This window comes from Jatropha curcas, chromosome 2 (assembly GCF_041381405.1).
Source record: "Jatropha curcas cultivar XTBG-Jc1 chromosome 2, XTBG_Jcur_1.0, whole genome shotgun sequence".
Taxonomy (NCBI): Eukaryota; Viridiplantae; Streptophyta; class Magnoliopsida; order Malpighiales; family Euphorbiaceae; genus Jatropha; species Jatropha curcas.
Genome location: NC_143152.1, coordinates 6,175,860 through 6,193,000, shown reverse-complemented (window position 1 = coordinate 6,193,000; position 17,141 = coordinate 6,175,860). Strand labels below are relative to the sequence as shown.

The window sequence follows — 17,141 nt, the reverse complement described above, 5'->3', positions numbered from 1 at the left end:
GAATGAGAATATTGAAGTTGATGGGCCGAAACTGAGCCAGTATGGATTGATATTAATCAAAAGAATAGTTTTATCTAAAAATTACTTTTGGGAGAAAATATTAAATTTATATCCAGTTTTTTTCAAAATGGTTTTCGAAAAGAGTCGGGATTCGTAATATATCCGTACTAAATACTAATCATCATCATTTTCTCATGACCAAATAATTATAATTAATAATTTAAAAATCTTAATTAATTTTTATTTATATTATTAAAAATTTTATTAAAATGACATATTATTAACATGAATGATTTAAAAAATGATACATTAATATATTAAAGAAAATAATATATTTCCAATAAAAATTATATTTATATATTAACTAATAAAAATTCAATTAGCTTGATTACAAATTTTTATAGATTAATAATCAAACTGAATAAAAAAATCAAATTTCTTTTTTATATTGAATAATTGTATTCTCTTGAAATTGTATGATTATTTTATTAACCTAATAGTGTAACCTTGATTAACAGCGATCATTCGGCCAATTCGATCTATATAGGTCAAAATTTTAATCTAACCAAACAATATCTTGTTATTAAGACTTTTCCTAGGATTAAATCTCTAATCTTACGAAAATTGTCCATTGAATTGACGTATGATTTAACACTTCACCAACATGCTTGAATATGTTAATTTAATGCATTCATGAATATACATTGCCATTGCTATAATTAGGCGCCATGAGTTGGACACGTTCCTTAATTTGAACTCACTCACATGGCAAGTTGTGCATTTTCTTACAAGCATTTACTTCCAGAGATCTATACCCATTACAGAGCACTTAGTAGCCTTATGGTTGGCTTTGTTTACTGATCATAGATTTTTGAATCACAATTTTCACATCTCAAGAAATATATACGATTGGTTGGAGTGACCACCTATTTTTATTGGTTGGAGTTTTCGTTTCTTTTTCAATTAAGAAAAAAAAAATGAACTGCTCGTCCTCACTAGCTGTTGCAGCCAAAAGGTAATTCATTAAAAAACATCATTAGTTAGTTTCTTTGTTTCTGTTTCTTCCATTTCTTTTCTTGATCCAAAACCCTAAAAGAAGTAAACCATTCAATTAATTTGTATGTTTCTTGCAGGTTAGCTGGAAAAGTAGCAATAATCACCGGAGGTGCCAGTGGCATTGGCGCTGCCACCTCTACCCTTTTCGTCAAACACGGAGCTAAAGTTGTAATCGGTGATGTTCAAGACGATCTTGGTCAATCTCTTTGCAAAGAAATCGACCAAAACGACACGGTTTCATACCTACATTGCGATGTCACTGATGACAGTGATGTGAAAAACGTTGTTGATTTTACGGTAAGTAAATATGGAAAGCTTGACATTATGTACAATAATGCTGGCATCACTGGTGACGTGGATCCAAAAATTTTGGGCTCTGATAATGAAAACTTCAAAAGGGTTTTCGATGTTAACGTCTATGGTGGTTTCTTGGGGGCCAAACATGCTGCAAGAGTTATGATCCCTAAAAATAAAGGTGTTATCCTTTTTACATCTAGTGTGGCTTCAAAGACTACCGGAGAGTCACCGCATGCTTATACAATGTCCAAGCACGCGGTGGTAGGGCTAATGAAGAATTTGTGTGTAGAATTAGGGCAATATGGAATAAGAGTAAATTGCATTTCTCCTTGTGCAATTGCTACTCCATTGCTAAGAAAAGCAATGGGGAGTGATAAAAATTTTGTAGAACAAGTTGTTTGTGCATCTGCCAACTTAAAAGGGGTGGTCCCGCAACCCGAGGACGTAGCGGAGGCCGCCGTGTACTTGGGTAGTGATGAGTCTAAATATGTGAGTGGGCTAAACCTGATGGTGGATGGAGGATACAGCACCACCAATCAGTCATTCAATATGGTACTCAAAAATTTAGTGTCTTGATTACAAATTTTGCATAAGCACGATGATGTATCTAGTCACGAGAGACCTTCCTGGCTAATATTATGCATTCATTGTATAATAGGCTAGGACAGTTTAAAATATTTTCCTACTAGTAATTCATTGCTAATTAATTCGTTATGTAGTAGGATTAAAGGCCAGAGACTCATTTTTAATGTAATTTTTCTTTAAAATTTATGGATGCACCAAACTGGTGGTTAATGATTGAGGAGTTGAATGTCTGCTTTATAGTGGTAAGAGATAGAAATCACATTAAATAAATATATGATGTAATGAAAATTTATATCATATCCAAAATAATTTATTCTAGTGTTAAAGCGCATTAGATTCTATTCTAGTGATAGCACGATTGAATTGTGGAGTTGGCAACTTGGAGGGAGCTTTTAAATATAATCGTTCCCGGTCCGAAATGGACTAATTTCTCATCTAACCGTTAAAATATTTAGTGCAAAGCCGAATTATTTATATAAATTTAATTTAACACTTATTTATTTATAAGTTTATGCATATATATATATATGTGTGTGTGTGTGTGTGTGTGTGTGTGTGTGTGGATCCATTGCACAGTTTTATTGAGTGTCAATTAATCATTCTATTGATTTTAAGTCAATATGAACTGTTGTCTTCAGTTAATTTAATTTAATTTAATTGGCATCTGATCTTAAGAATTTGTACAATCACTGAGCTAAAGCTGGTTGGTATGCCACTACAGACATCAATAAGAAATTTAAATTTAAGATCAAACATTCGGTCAACCAAATCAAATCATACTAAATTTTTAAGCTACTCAAAATTTTTAACACCTTATAAAAGCTAGTCAAATTCAATACTAATCAAATTGAAATTGATTTAGTAGATCTATATATTTATACAACAATTAGATATAGTCCATAATTAAATTATCATTAATTAATTTTGTATAATATGTATAAATAAAAAATATATGTATTGTGACATATTACTACTTCTAATGTTTTATACATTAATTATTAAACATTTGATTGTTTTAGTTAATTTGCTTATCAATTTTGATGTAATCAAACCAATAATTAAAAAACAGGTTCTTTATATTAGTAAAACTGAAAATGAATCTCTTTCCACCAAAATAACTGAAAATTATTGGTTTGTTTTAATTGGATTTTTTATTTATAATTAAAATAGTGCATAACCGTTGGCCTCTGCCGCAAACTATATATATATATAGTTTGCACGGACGGATTTATAGTGAGAGTAAAGGACAATTATTTCATTGATCTTTTATATTTTAGTGAGTATAATTATCAAAATTTATATTTTTTTTCTATTAATTTTTTATCTTTAGCTTCAACTAAATTATTAATTTTATTCATTGTCCACTAACTAAATATTTTGGATCCTTAATTGTAATTGAGTTGAGATTAACTCTAAGCATGGCTTTTTAATGGTTTTGTTCATATTATTTGGCTTAAGTGGAAGTAAGATAGCAACAAGACATAGAAGAGGTTGAAAGTCAAGAAAGGAAAGAAAGCCAATTAAATTGGATAGGATAGGACATGAATTAAAATTCGGCCATTAAAACTCTGTTTCAATAACAGAGAGCAAGAAAAGTCTTGTCTCTCTCTCTCTCTCTCTCTCTCTGGGTCCACGGATTGAACATTTTGTATTTAAGACTTCTGCCCATTACAGTCTGTAGTACTAATCATTAATTAAGCTATGATATGGAACAGGATTTCCTGGAAGGACGTGTTTGGATCTTCTCCTGCTTATTGGGGTAATAATAATTGGAGTGCCTTCCTGTAAGTTTTAATGGACCAGATTAAAGCCAGACGTTAATGGGTACCTCTTGGAAGTTGGAAGTGACCAATTTTCTTCATTATGGCCCCATTAGCCATATTATATGATTGGGAGTTTATAAGAGGAGACTAGAGAGTCAAACGTATATAAAGATTAAATTATTACGTTCATTTGTGAAGTTTTTATAATGTAAATGAGAGTTAATTAAATTTAGTAATTTATATTTAATAATTTTCAATTTTTTTAATCTTCAAATTGGGAATTATAAGGTGAAATATAAAAATTTCGATTTTTTTTTTTTTTTTTACCTCTACACACTAAGGCAAAGTTTAGTGATAAATACGTTACGACCTGACAATAGATTTCGGTTCGAATCACTTTCTCTAATATTGACTAACCGTTTAAAGTGCGTTTTGGACGTGAACGTGCTAGATACTCGAAGCATATCACTGTATGAGTATGGTGTGCTACACTAACTTCCAAAATGGTGTGCTATACCAACTTCTAAACAACCAAACGATTGTAGGAAAAGTTCACAATTTTCGTTTAAAAGTAAAGGAACTTGAAAAGTAAATGCTTGTGATGAAATTGTGTAAAAAAAAAGTAAATTTTCAGAAAATAAAATGATAATTGAATTAAAAGATAATTCAAATGGAGTCTTCGTGTGAGTTTGTAAATTGGGACTTCTTCTCTATTTTCAAAAAAAGCAATACTCAAATATAGGAATCTCACGTAAGCTTTATAAAGTTTTTTTTTTTATTTCAGTTATATATATATAGACAGATTGCGGGTATCAAGATTGTAAAATTTGTTCTGTGAAAAAAAATCAAACTTTAATGAATCCTTAGATAAAGAAGGCATTCAAAAATTTGAGATACTAATCAAGGATTTCAGTTATTGTAATTGAATGGATACAAATTACCGCTTGGATTATTACAGTGAAAATGGTATAAGTTCAAAAGTTTTAAATTTAGATAAATGCTTGAATATATTTTAATATATATTTAAGAAAAACAAGCAACAATAAAGTTTATATTTTAATATATTCAAATTCAGGCAGTTTTATACACCAAATTGAAGTCTCAATCTTTAGAATAGACAATTCGATCTTGTGATTTGTATTAAGATGTTTGAGAATGCTTTTAGATTATGATCGAAAAAACACATGCGGCCTATACGGACCTTCAAAATACTATTGTGGATTTGCATGGTAGCATTAGCCATTTAGGAACTGTCGTTGTGGAATGGACAGGTTACAACGACTTGGTCAAAGTTGAACTGGAACTCACTAGCTTAACTTATCCAAGGAGCGACCAATGTAATGATGCAATTTACCCTTGGGGGCAAGGTCAAATCACAATATCAAGGGATAAACGACTGCGTTAAATCAAGTATCGAGTACATGAAGAACAATGGTCAGAACCTGAAACTCGACAAGAATTGGACCTACGAAATGCCTGAAAAGCTAAATACTGTAAAAGCTTTATGCAGAGACAATTGGATTTCAAGTGATGCTTTATCTGTGTCTAGAGAAGGCTTTAAATATCCATTTACAGAAGATACTAGTAAACCAAAATATCTGCTAAAATAATGGAAAAATACAGCAAGATATAACTCTAACAACCCATAAGAATAGGTCCTTTTATTGACTTAATCTAACATTCCCTCCCTTGAACTTATTCCTCTGCTATAGAATTAGTTCAAAGAAGAAACAGTACACATCCCCAACTCTTGTCGCAACTTCTGAAATGCCTCTAGCTTAAGTGGTTTTGTCATCAAATCAGCTAGTTGGTCCTTGGTGCCACAAAACTGCATCTCCACAATACCTTCTTTAACCAGATCTCTGAGGAAATGAAACCGTATCCTTATATGCTTGGAACGTCCGTGTAGACCAGGATTTTTTGACAATTTAATAGTGGACGCGTTATCACACATCAAAACGGTTCCCTTTTCCTGTGAGTAACCAATGTCTTTTAAAACTCTTTGCATCCAAATAGCTTGGCATGCACTGGCAGCCGCTGCAACAAACTCAGCTTCTGTGGTTGATAACGTTACAATTGGTTGTTTACGAGAAGACCATGCAACAGCTCCTCCACTCATCTGGAAAACATATCCTGAAGTACTCTTGCTATCAAACATGTCCCCAGCATAATCACTGTCCGTGTATCCGACCAAGCAACTTGCTCCTTCTTTCCTGTAAAAAACTCCATAGTTAACAGTGCCTTTTAAATATCTTAGTACCCTTTTGATTGCTGTAAGATGGAGTTGTGTAGGCCTAGCCATGAACCGACTAACAAGGCTAACAACAAACATCAGGTCGGGATGAGTAGCAGTCAAATACATCAAACTACCCACCATCTGCTTATACTGAGTGGCATCTACTTTTATTCCTTCTTCATCCCTGCTAATTTTCTGACCTGGAACGATAGGATTGCACACAGAATTGTGATTCTCCATGCCAAACCGTCGCAGAATCTCACTTGCATACTTCTTCTGACAAATAAAAATACTATTGTCTTTTTGAATAATCTCGATTCCAAGAAAAAACCTCATTTGCCCCAAATCTGTCATATCAAATTCTTTTTTCATGGAGGATTTGAATTCAGCCAATAGTTGTTCATCATCACCCGTAAATAGTAAGTCATCCACATATACACTAACGATCAAAATCTTTCCTTCTTTCCGTTTCACAAATAACGTTTGCTCATTTGGACTGTTTATGAAGCCTTCTTTATTAAAGTAACTCTCGATTCGACTAAACCAGGCTCTCAGTGCCTGTTTCAGTCCATAGAGTGCATTCTGTAATTTGTAAACCATGTGCTCTTTTCCTTCCTTTTCGTAACCTCTTGGCTGCTCAACATAAACCTCTTCTTTTAGTTCTCCATGAAGAAAAGCTGATTTTACATCCAATTGGTACAGCTTCCATCCTTTTTGTGCTGCAAAAGCAATTATCATCCGAACTGTATCCATCCTGGCAACTGGTGCGAACACCTCAGTGTAGTCAATTCCATACTGCTGAGTGTACGCCTTCACCACCAGCCTTGCTTTGTGTTTGTCAATTTCTCCATGTTCATTCAACTTTGTTTTGTAAATCCACTTTAAACCAACTTTCTTTGCTCCAGTCGGCAAATCCACTAAACACCAAGTTTTGTTTATTTCAATGGATTTAATCTCTTCATCCATGGCTATTCTCCATGTTTTGCTTTTGACTGCTTCTTCGAAATCAACTGGATCCGAGATCATCAAATAAGCAACTATATTAGCCTCATCTTCATCTTCCTCCGATAATCCTTCACCTGCAACATAATCAGTTAAACGCGAAGGAGGTTGTCGAGTTCTTCTTCCCTCCCTTAACGCTATTTCTGTTGTAGGAGCAGGAACAATTTCAGCATCAGAGGAATCTGTATCCATGTCTCCTTCGGATATGCTTACTTCTCTGTTCTCTGCAATTTCTTCGCTATCTTCCCATTCCAGTTCATCTGCTTCTTTATTTTGATCATCTATATTCCAATTCCACACTGCTCTTCTTCGAAAATCACATTGCGGCTCACAATGATTTTCTTGGCAATTGGATCAAACATCCTGTATCCTTTGGATTCACTGCTGAATCCAAAAAAATACACATCTGATGCTTTTGTCTTCGAGCTTGGTTCTCTTTGCATCTGGGACATGAACATGGCCTATACACCCAAAAACACGAAAATATTCTACTGATGGCTTTTCTCCACTCCAGGCTTCTTTTGGTGTTTTATCTTTTACAGTTAAGGTAGGTGAACGATTTAGAATGTGAATCGTCCAACGCACTGCTTCTGGCCAAAATTCCTTGGGTATTTTCTTGCTCGACAGCATGGCTCGCACCAGATTCATCACTGTTCTATTCTTACGTTCTGCAACTCCATTCTGTTGTGGAGTATAGGCTGTGGTCAGCTGTCTCTTTACCCCATGTTGCTTACAAAAAACGTTGAATTCTGTTGAATTGAATTCGCCGCCTCTATCTGTTCGTAAGCATTTAATTTGCAGACCACTTTCTTTTTCAACAAGTGCTTTGAAAGATTTAAAGTGGTAAAATGTTTCAGATTTGTCCACAAGAAAGTAACTCCAAGCCTTCCTTGAAAAATCATCAATAAAACATAATATGTACCTTTTCTGACTGTTCGATGCTGGTGTAATAGGACCACAAAGATCAGCGTGGATGAGGCCTAGCTGTTCTAAAGCTCTCCAATGACTTTTCTTAGGAATAGGAGTTCGATGTTGTTGGCCTTTTACACAACCTTCACAAATAATGTTGGGTGCTGTAATCTGAGGAAGGCCTAGCACCATATTCTTGTTCTTTAGAGTGCTTAAACCTTTGTAACTGAGGTGTCCATACCGATGATGCCATAAATTTGATTCATCCATGTCGCCTATTTGGAGACACTTCTCTTCTTTTCCAGCAATAGGCGATTCTCCTAGAAGTACAAACATTCTATTTGCACTCATGACTGATTCCACCATTTTCCCTTTTCGTGGATGATAGAGACTACAAATACCATCCTTAAATAACACTGCCACTCCTTTTTCTTGAAGTTGTCCTACACTCAGCAGGTTGTTCTTAAGTTCTGGGACACAATACACCTCGCTGATTGTGTAGCAAACACCCTGCAAGAATAATTTCATGACTCCTATTCCTGTAACCTTCATTCTGGAGTTATTTCCAAGCTTGACCGAGTGAGTGAAACTAGTATCAAGGCTTGCGAACATTTTAGGATCACCACACATATGATTTGAGCATCCTGAATCAACAAACCAAGCATCCTTCCTTTGTGTTTCGTGTTGTTCCACATACGCCATCAGTAGTAATTCATCTTTGTCATCTAGTTCAGTATAATTTGCTTCCTTATGTAACTTAGGACATTCATATTGGAAATGTCCTAAGTCATGACACCTATAGCACTCAACAGTTGCTTTGTTGAAATCTCCTCTTCCTCTTCCGCGTCCCCTTCCTCGATAGGAACCTCTTCCCCTGCTGGCTGTTCCTAAACGTCCTTCTACTTTTAGGACCTGATCTGCCTCAGCTTCGTGTGCCCGTCGGAATTTCTGTTCATGTACTACCAGTGAACTTTGCAATTCATCCACAGTCATAGCATCAATATCTTTGGATTCTTCAATTGACACACAAATGTAAGTAAACTTCTCGGTTAGAGTACGCAGGATTTTCTCAACTATTTTAGTGTCTGACATTTCCTCACCATTACTCCGCATTTTATTAGCCACGATCATTACCCTTGCAAAGTAGTCACTGACAGTTTCCTCCTTCTTCATTTCAAGTGCTTCAAATTCCCTTCGTAATGCATTAAGAAGGGATTTCTTGACCTTTGCATTTCCTCCGAACTTCTTCTTCATAGAATCCCAAACAATCTTTGCGGTTCGCCGGTCTAGGATTTGCTCAAAGACTGTTCTATCAATGGCTTGAAATAAATAATGCTTAACTTGATGATCTTTGGTTTTAGCATCATCAAGTTGAGTTCGTTGTGCTTCTGTCAGTCTCGTGGTGTCTTTTGGTTCTTCAAATCCATTTTCTATCAAATTCCAAAGACCTTTTGCTCTGAGAAGATTTTCCATAAGCTCACTCCAGTGATCGTAGTGACCATCAAATTGTGGAATTTTCGTCAGGGTCTTGTCGTCACTCATTCTCACAATTGTTTGATTACTCAAAGCTTTGCTAATTTAAATCAGGGCCAGTGGGGCTCTGATACCAATTGAAAAGCTAAATACTGTAAAAGCTTTATGCAGAGACAATTGGATTTCAAGTGATGCTTTATTTGTGTCTAGAGAAGGCTTTAAATAGCCATTTACAGATACTAGTAAACCAAAATATCTGCTAAAATAATGGAAAAATACAGCAAGATATAACTCTAACAACCCATAAGAATAGGTCCTTCTATTGACTTAATCTAACAATGCCAATCTTGTTAACTTTCATTTAACAAAGGATAAGGACTGTTATAGACCAGTCGAAACTAAAATGGATAATCATATGGATCATCAAGACGACCTCTTTTTAAATCCTACTATCACTTAGCCCAACGAAAATCCAAAAGTTTCACTTAAGGTGAATGATTACTTAAATGACTTCCTTATTTGCCTAAATGGAACGGTCGAGAGTGCCAATTTGTTAACAAAATACCACCCATCGATTTGACGCTGACTCATGATGCATATGGGACTTTAAGCCCAATAGGACCATGTGCTAGGGGCATTGTTTAGGCATGGCCACCGGTTCGGTTCTAGCCGGAACTGAATTGTACTGTAGACGAACCGAAATTGGTGGTTTAAAATTTTGAACCGGAACCGGCGGTTCAATGACAGGTTAAGGTTCATGTGAATGTTAAAAAATGAACCTGAACCGGCGGTTTCGGTTCGGTTCGGACTGGATTCACAAATAAAATTATTTGTTACTTAAAATTTTTTATAAAAAAATTTATATCACTTGATTTGATTTATGATGAAAAGAAGAACACAATCATACATAATTTATAAAAAGTTGTGAAAAAAAAAAAAGCAATATCATTAAATCATTTGACTTAATTGGTAGAAAAAAAAGGTTCAAAATAGCTGTTTGAATCTTTTTTTTTTTTACACATAATTTTTTTCTTTTTACAAATGGACTATTCATGTATAATAGTTCATTTGTAAAAAGAAAAAAATAATAGTTCATTTGTAAAAAAAAAAAAAATTGTGTAAAAAAAAAAGGTTAAAACGGCTAGTTTGAGGTGACATTTAATTTTTTTATTTTTGGTAAATAAAATTTATTCATTTTTAATCAATTATTTATTTATTATAATTTACTAAATTATCCAAAAATATAGTTGTTATTTTTCTGTTATAAAGGACAATTTGGGAAACTACATAAATGAAAAATATGTATAAATATGATGAGTTGATTATTTATCATATCTCTCCTCTTCTTAATATTGCTTTATTTTCATACATCCAATTCTAAATTTCATTAATTTCATCTTCCATTTATTCATTTTTTTTTCCATAATTCCATTTAAAATTATGGCACACAATTCACAAAGTTCCAAGGGAAAGTGAGTTGCTCAAAGTGTGGAAGAAATTGATTCAAACGATCCATTGATTGATTTTTCACCAAAATTTAATGATGAAGTTCAATATCAAACTCTAGTTGAGGAATGTTATATTTTTCAATTTTAATTTAATTCAAGCCCAAAATAAAAGAATTATAATTTTCTATATTAGTGAGTTAGCAAAATTTGTAAATTTAATGTAATAATAGTTCTAAATTAATAGAAGTTTTTGTTTTAAAATTTTATAATAATTTATTTAGTTAATAAAATTTAAACATTTTAAAATTATTATTTATTCATGAATTCGGAATCGAAATTTTATTATTTTTTTAAAATTTGCGTAATGCCGGAACCGAATCGGAACCGTAATTTGAAACGTCGGTTGGCCGGAACCGTGCTGAGCCGTGCCGGAACCGGACCAGAATCGGAGGTTCAAGGGTCAGTTCCGGTTCAAAATTTTAAACATCTCGAACCGGCGGTTCAATGAACCGAAACCAGCGGTTCATTAAACCGGCCATGCCTAGCATTGTTAACGTTGCCGTAAAAAAATTAGGTCCAAATAGGAGTTCTGAAATGCATAATCATAGAAAAAGCTGCCAAGGGGGTTATCTAGGTTTAAAACCCACTTGTAAATATTGTGCATACTGTAGTCTTTTATATAGATTAACATAATAACATAAATATTTTAAGATATTTTAAATTTTTTTAGGATGAACTCCTAGGATTCCCATAATTAGGGGGCGATACTACTCTAAATAACACACGAATCAATATAATTAACTGAATGCTTTAAGTATTTACTTTATTTTTTTTATCACCTTTTCTTTCACGTTTAACCTCTTTTTTTTTTTTTCCAACTTTCTAATTTTTTTAATATATCATGTCCTTTTTACTTGGTTCTTTTTCTTCTTCTAAACTTTTTTTATTCTCATCTTCTTTTGTTTTTTCCGGACTAATAGACCAACGACCATTAATCCACTCACTATAAAATATGGGTAATTACCAATGAAATTTACTGACGCGGCCTATTCCATTGCTAATTCCCAACGGCTCACCAACCACTAACGAGCAAAGTAAATAATGAGATTTTGAATAATAAATTAAAATTTTAAGAAAGGATTTGAATTGCAATTAGATTGGTAATTTACTGGCCATAAGATTTAGTGATCAAATCCGTTGATAAATTTTGGGGCTCGATATGGCGGGAGTTAGTACCCACAACATACCATCCAGTGGTTGTCATTAATTTTTTTTTAACATATATTTGATTTTTTAACTAAGATTATCGACAGAATAAATATGTTTACTAATGAAATTAGGGTTGGCAAATGCTAGGGACTTTAAGTGTCCTTTTTGGTTTGCAATTAAAAAAACTTCGCCGCTCATTTTCTATTCCGTGCTCTCTTTTATGTTTCTGTATAGGAATTAAAAAAGTAGCTGGTGTAAGATGAGTCTACTCCCGCTCCTCCTCCTATTGCTGTTGGCACCGGTTATTGGTGGTGTAAGGCGGTAATTGTTTCCCTGATTTTCCTCTTTTCGGGTTCAATTAGCTTTCCATGTGTGATTGAGTGTTTTTTTTTTTTTTTTTTCTACCAAACCGTATGAGACCAATTCAATTAGGGTTTATTTTTTCGTTTTCAGTTTATATGCTTTTGTAACTTTTGTCGTTTGGATAATACCATTTAAATGATTTTCTACTTCTAGGTAGGTTTTTTTTTGTTAACGCAGGGGAGTAATTCCAGAGTGATATCACTTTCTTTTTTTTTTTTGAAAAAAAATCCAAATAAAATCATTAAGTGGAAACGATATATAATTATGGGATAAAGATCAATATATATTTATATCACTTCCAAGACATGTGAGCCACTCTTCTCAAGATAACATATCACTTTTTATTTTACATTTAATATTATTTTACATTTATTTGCTCCTCCATCCCACGCCAGAGGTCATTTCTAATTTTGTGGAAATGCTGCAATTTTGTTAAAAAATTGGTAAAAATTTGAATGCTGCAATTTTATTAGAATTTTTTTTTTTCCGTGTTGTTTGGGGTGGTGGAAGCTAGTTTAGGGTTTAGGGTTTATTATTCTTTGTCTTTAACTTTATTACGAATCATGAATCGAATCCTCTGTGTGACGCTTATATTAGTATTGTTAAATAGTTTTACCGACCAAATATCAACTATTACCAATTAAAAAATTTTTATCGATAATGATAAAAAATTTTATAATTCTGTACTAAAGAACTCTTAATAGACACAGATCCAACAGATTTTTCCCACTTTTGGATCCAACGATCATCATTCTATTATAAAGAGACTACAATTAGTATTCTTGTTTCTTGGATATTGTTGAGTTTAACTACGGTAGCATTAAGTTTCAACCATACAAAATCAGAAATGGTCCATAAGACATGTGCTAACGTCAATTTTTCTGTTACAAATTAAGGAAGTGGAAGGACATATTCGAGTCAAAAATTTTAATGTCTAGCAGGGGAAAAGAAAAACCAAACCAGAAAGTCACATGACAAAACGGTGAAGAGTTAATGCACTAAATTTTATTTATATTCCACTTGAATATAAACAAAATTTAGTACAAAAAATATATAAAATATTTTTTATTAAGGTGATATTATGTTATTCTTTTCTAATTTTTTGATTTGATTTTTTTAATAAAATTTATAATGTCATTAATATTAAATAGGACTAATTTACATTCATATTAAAAATAATATTTAGGTAAAATTCTTCTAACAATGATAATTTTTATATTTAATTTTATTTTCGCTTGAAGATACAACACATACTTCTGTTAATTTATCTATTTATTGGTTCAACTTTTTTGTAATAAATAATGAAATTAATGATACCATTCCAAAATAATAAATGAACTAATAATATGATTAATGTTAAAGCTCTTGAGTTATTTTTCTAATAATTAATGAATTAATAAAATCTTTAATATTATTCTAAAATAATAAAATTGCTATTTTTCTAATATTATATTATTTAATTTTTTATGCTTTTTTCTTTCTTTTTGATATTCAATTTGAGATTTATATTTCAACTTTATAAATAAAAAAATTACAGATTTCTAACAGCATTTGAGATCAAGATATACACGTTATTAAAGTTTATAATTTTATATCTCAAGAGTTTAGGATGCAATGAATAAGAGGATAAATAGTAAACTCATACAACATCATTTGAATTTCTTAAACTAGTAAAAAATAATAAAAAATTGCATATCTGTGCAATTTTAGGCATAAAATTCAATTGATTATGACACTTCATGCATCCAATTGAAGATGTAGATATTTAATATATTTCAAATTAATTTTAATAATTTAACGATTTAACTAAATGTACTTTATAACTTTATAAATGATTTTATTATACAATTTATTAATTTCATATTATATTCCACATTGCTTAAATGATAGAGTTTTAATGTTTAAGTTATAAAATTAATTTATACATCTACTTATTCATAAAATTAAATTCACATACAAATATAAAAAAAAATACTATTTAGAAAAAATAATTAATCTCTTAAATAATAATAATAATAATAATAATAATAATAATAATTGATAACAACAACAAATGTTCAAAGACATTAATAAATTGAACTTTGCATATTAATACATATGTATATTTTAAAGAGTTTCCAAAAAAAAAAAAATGTTCAATAGATCCCACTGACTTGTAGGCTCATATTAACTTACAAGTGAGCAAAACTTTAAACCTCTAGGATTTATATACAATTTGTTTTTATTAGGTTAATACTGATTCACTTATAATTAAACTCTAGATATATATACTTTATATTTAGTATCATTCAACATTAAACATATATCTTATCACGATGATATAAATTTTTATATTGATAGAAATTTATTTATATATTTATTTTATATGACAAATATATTAGAAATTTAAGTCTATTTCAAAATTTAAGTGGATGTCCATAACCTCCAATTCAACTTTATAACCCTAATTCAATCCCATCAAACATTCAAATTATATAATTATGTATATTAAATCTCCTATTATTCATTTTCTTTCCCTCGAATATCTTTTTTTTTTTTTTTCATTTTCATCACATTTTGGTTTGAGTTTATTAGTGTTAAAGTTATAAACGTTAATAGGTTATAAGAAGATCCTAAAATCTTTTCAAAAAAAATCGAATGGGCTTTAAATATATATATTTTTTAAATCGTTAAAGAAGCTTGTTCAAATATATTATGAGAGGGTTTGAAAATTTTGCGTACAATGTAATAGAGAAATTAAGTCGACCTTCTAAAATATAGATTGATTAAAATATGTACAACTTAATACTCAAAATTAATGTAGTTAATTTGAAAAGATAAAATTCATACAAAATTACCTTTCAAAAAAAAAAAATCATACAAACTGAATTCAAATATATTTTGTTAATTATTATCTTTGGAACAATAATTGATTAACTGAATACAATTAGTATATGCGCAAATTCGTATAATTTTTTGTTTTTTTAATCGATGGATAGTTTTCAAACATTTTATTGCAATTTATATTTATGTTGCTTTAATTTAATAATTTATTTATATATTTTGATTAAATAATGAAAAATAAAATTATACACTCTTTTTGAAATTCTTCAGTAATAATTGAATTATTTATCAACATAATAAGTTATTATAATTATTATATATAAATTATTGTAATTCAACTACTATAATTTTTATTTTTTCCTTTTGAAATGTTATATATTCAATAAAAAACTGATTAATTTATTAATTTTTAATGATTAAATGAGATATAAAAAGATTTAATTTGTAATGCAATAAATAAAAACCTTAATGTTTATTAAGTGTAACAAAAAGATTAAAAATAATAAAAAGGATAAAATGTCACAGCAGTACATCTCCAATATGTTGTCACAAAAAGTCCTAATTTTGTTAGAGAAAAAAAATTAAGAAAGATAATAATCTGAAAAAATAAATAAAGTAAACCAAGGGAATGAAGTACTTGACTTCGATTTTTCAGTGGAAAATTCTGATTTTGAGTCATGTAATTGTATACAAATTATTAATTCAGACACCAAACTAGTAAAAATTAAAAATTTAGACACTAAAAATATAAATAACCTAAAAATAAGTAGAAAAATAAACTAAAATTGCAGATATGGTGTGATGGGCATGGCTTTGACAATTCTCTCACTGTAGAAGCTTTATCCTGACACTGATGGTGTACGTCTAATTGTCCATGGAAAAATAGAAATTTCCATAAATGTAATGTAATGTAACAACCATTACATAATTATTTCCAACTGTAAAACGGCTAGTTGCATCCACTTTAATAAATGTTGTTTGAGCAAAAGCATCTCATAAATAGAATTTATTTATAAATAAAAGGAAAAATTACAGTATAATCTTCGTGATTTGCGAAATATAACTACTTCGTCATTGTTTTTTAAAAAATAGATTAAAATGTCCTCATGGTTTACTTCGGTCAAACTATAAGGTCATTTCATCCATTTTTTATATCTTTTTTGTTAAGTATTTTATGAAATTATAAAAATACCCATTTTATTTTTAAAAAACAGAGGGATAGAATAGTTATATTTTTTAAACTATAGGGACTACACTGTAATTTTTCTGATGTAATATTTTAGTATCTCTTCTTTGGCCTCTATGTTTTCTTGTTGACTTAACAGAAAATACACAAAAATTGAACAGAGAGACTTAATAATGTAACGGAAGTAAAATATAAGGACAAATTAATATATTTTAAAACAGATAGAAACAGACTAATTGTATTTCAAAAATCACAGGGATCATACCTGAATTTTTCCTGAATAAAATTTGCATGCTTGATTACGTTCAAATCTATAGAATTCAATTTGTAAAATCATATTTCTTTATATGTACTCAGACTTTACTTTAATGTCAAAATTTGGTATTAATGTAAATATATAATTCTAGAAAATACTTTTAAGCATAACAAATAATAATTTTAGTTAATTACTTTTATAAAAAATTACAAATGATTATAATACCTTATTAAAATTTAAAAAAAATTTAAAATTTTGTATTAATTATGATATAATATATAATATGTGTTATTTAAAAAAAATATAAATAAATTTAAGGTAAAACTATAGTTAATTATAAGTCAAAAGATATGTATGGATCAATTTATATAATTAGATTCCTTTTCAAAAAATTTATATAATTAGATTTTACAAAAGTGAGAGATTTTATAAGTCAAATATTTAAGTTATATAATTTAATTTTAGTAATTAAAACTATTTTATTTAGAAGACAATGGGATTTCATCTGTATATATATAATTTCAATTGCATAAAT

At 30.4% G+C, this 17,141-nt stretch overlaps 1 protein-coding gene across 1 annotated transcript; it reads left to right on the top strand.

The window, feature by feature from the left end:
- The first annotated feature begins 745 nt into the window (after nt 1-745).
- LOC105635866 (short chain aldehyde dehydrogenase 1) lies at nt 746-2,153 on the top strand. The gene is made up of 2 exons (XM_012218988.4): nt 746-1,015; nt 1,134-2,153. The coding sequence occupies exons 1-2, from the start codon at nt 978-980 to the stop codon at nt 1,927-1,929; spliced, it is 834 nt and encodes a 277-aa protein (XP_012074378.1). The 5' UTR covers nt 746-977; the 3' UTR covers nt 1,930-2,153.
- Nucleotides 2,154-17,141: the final 14,988 nt, after the last annotated feature.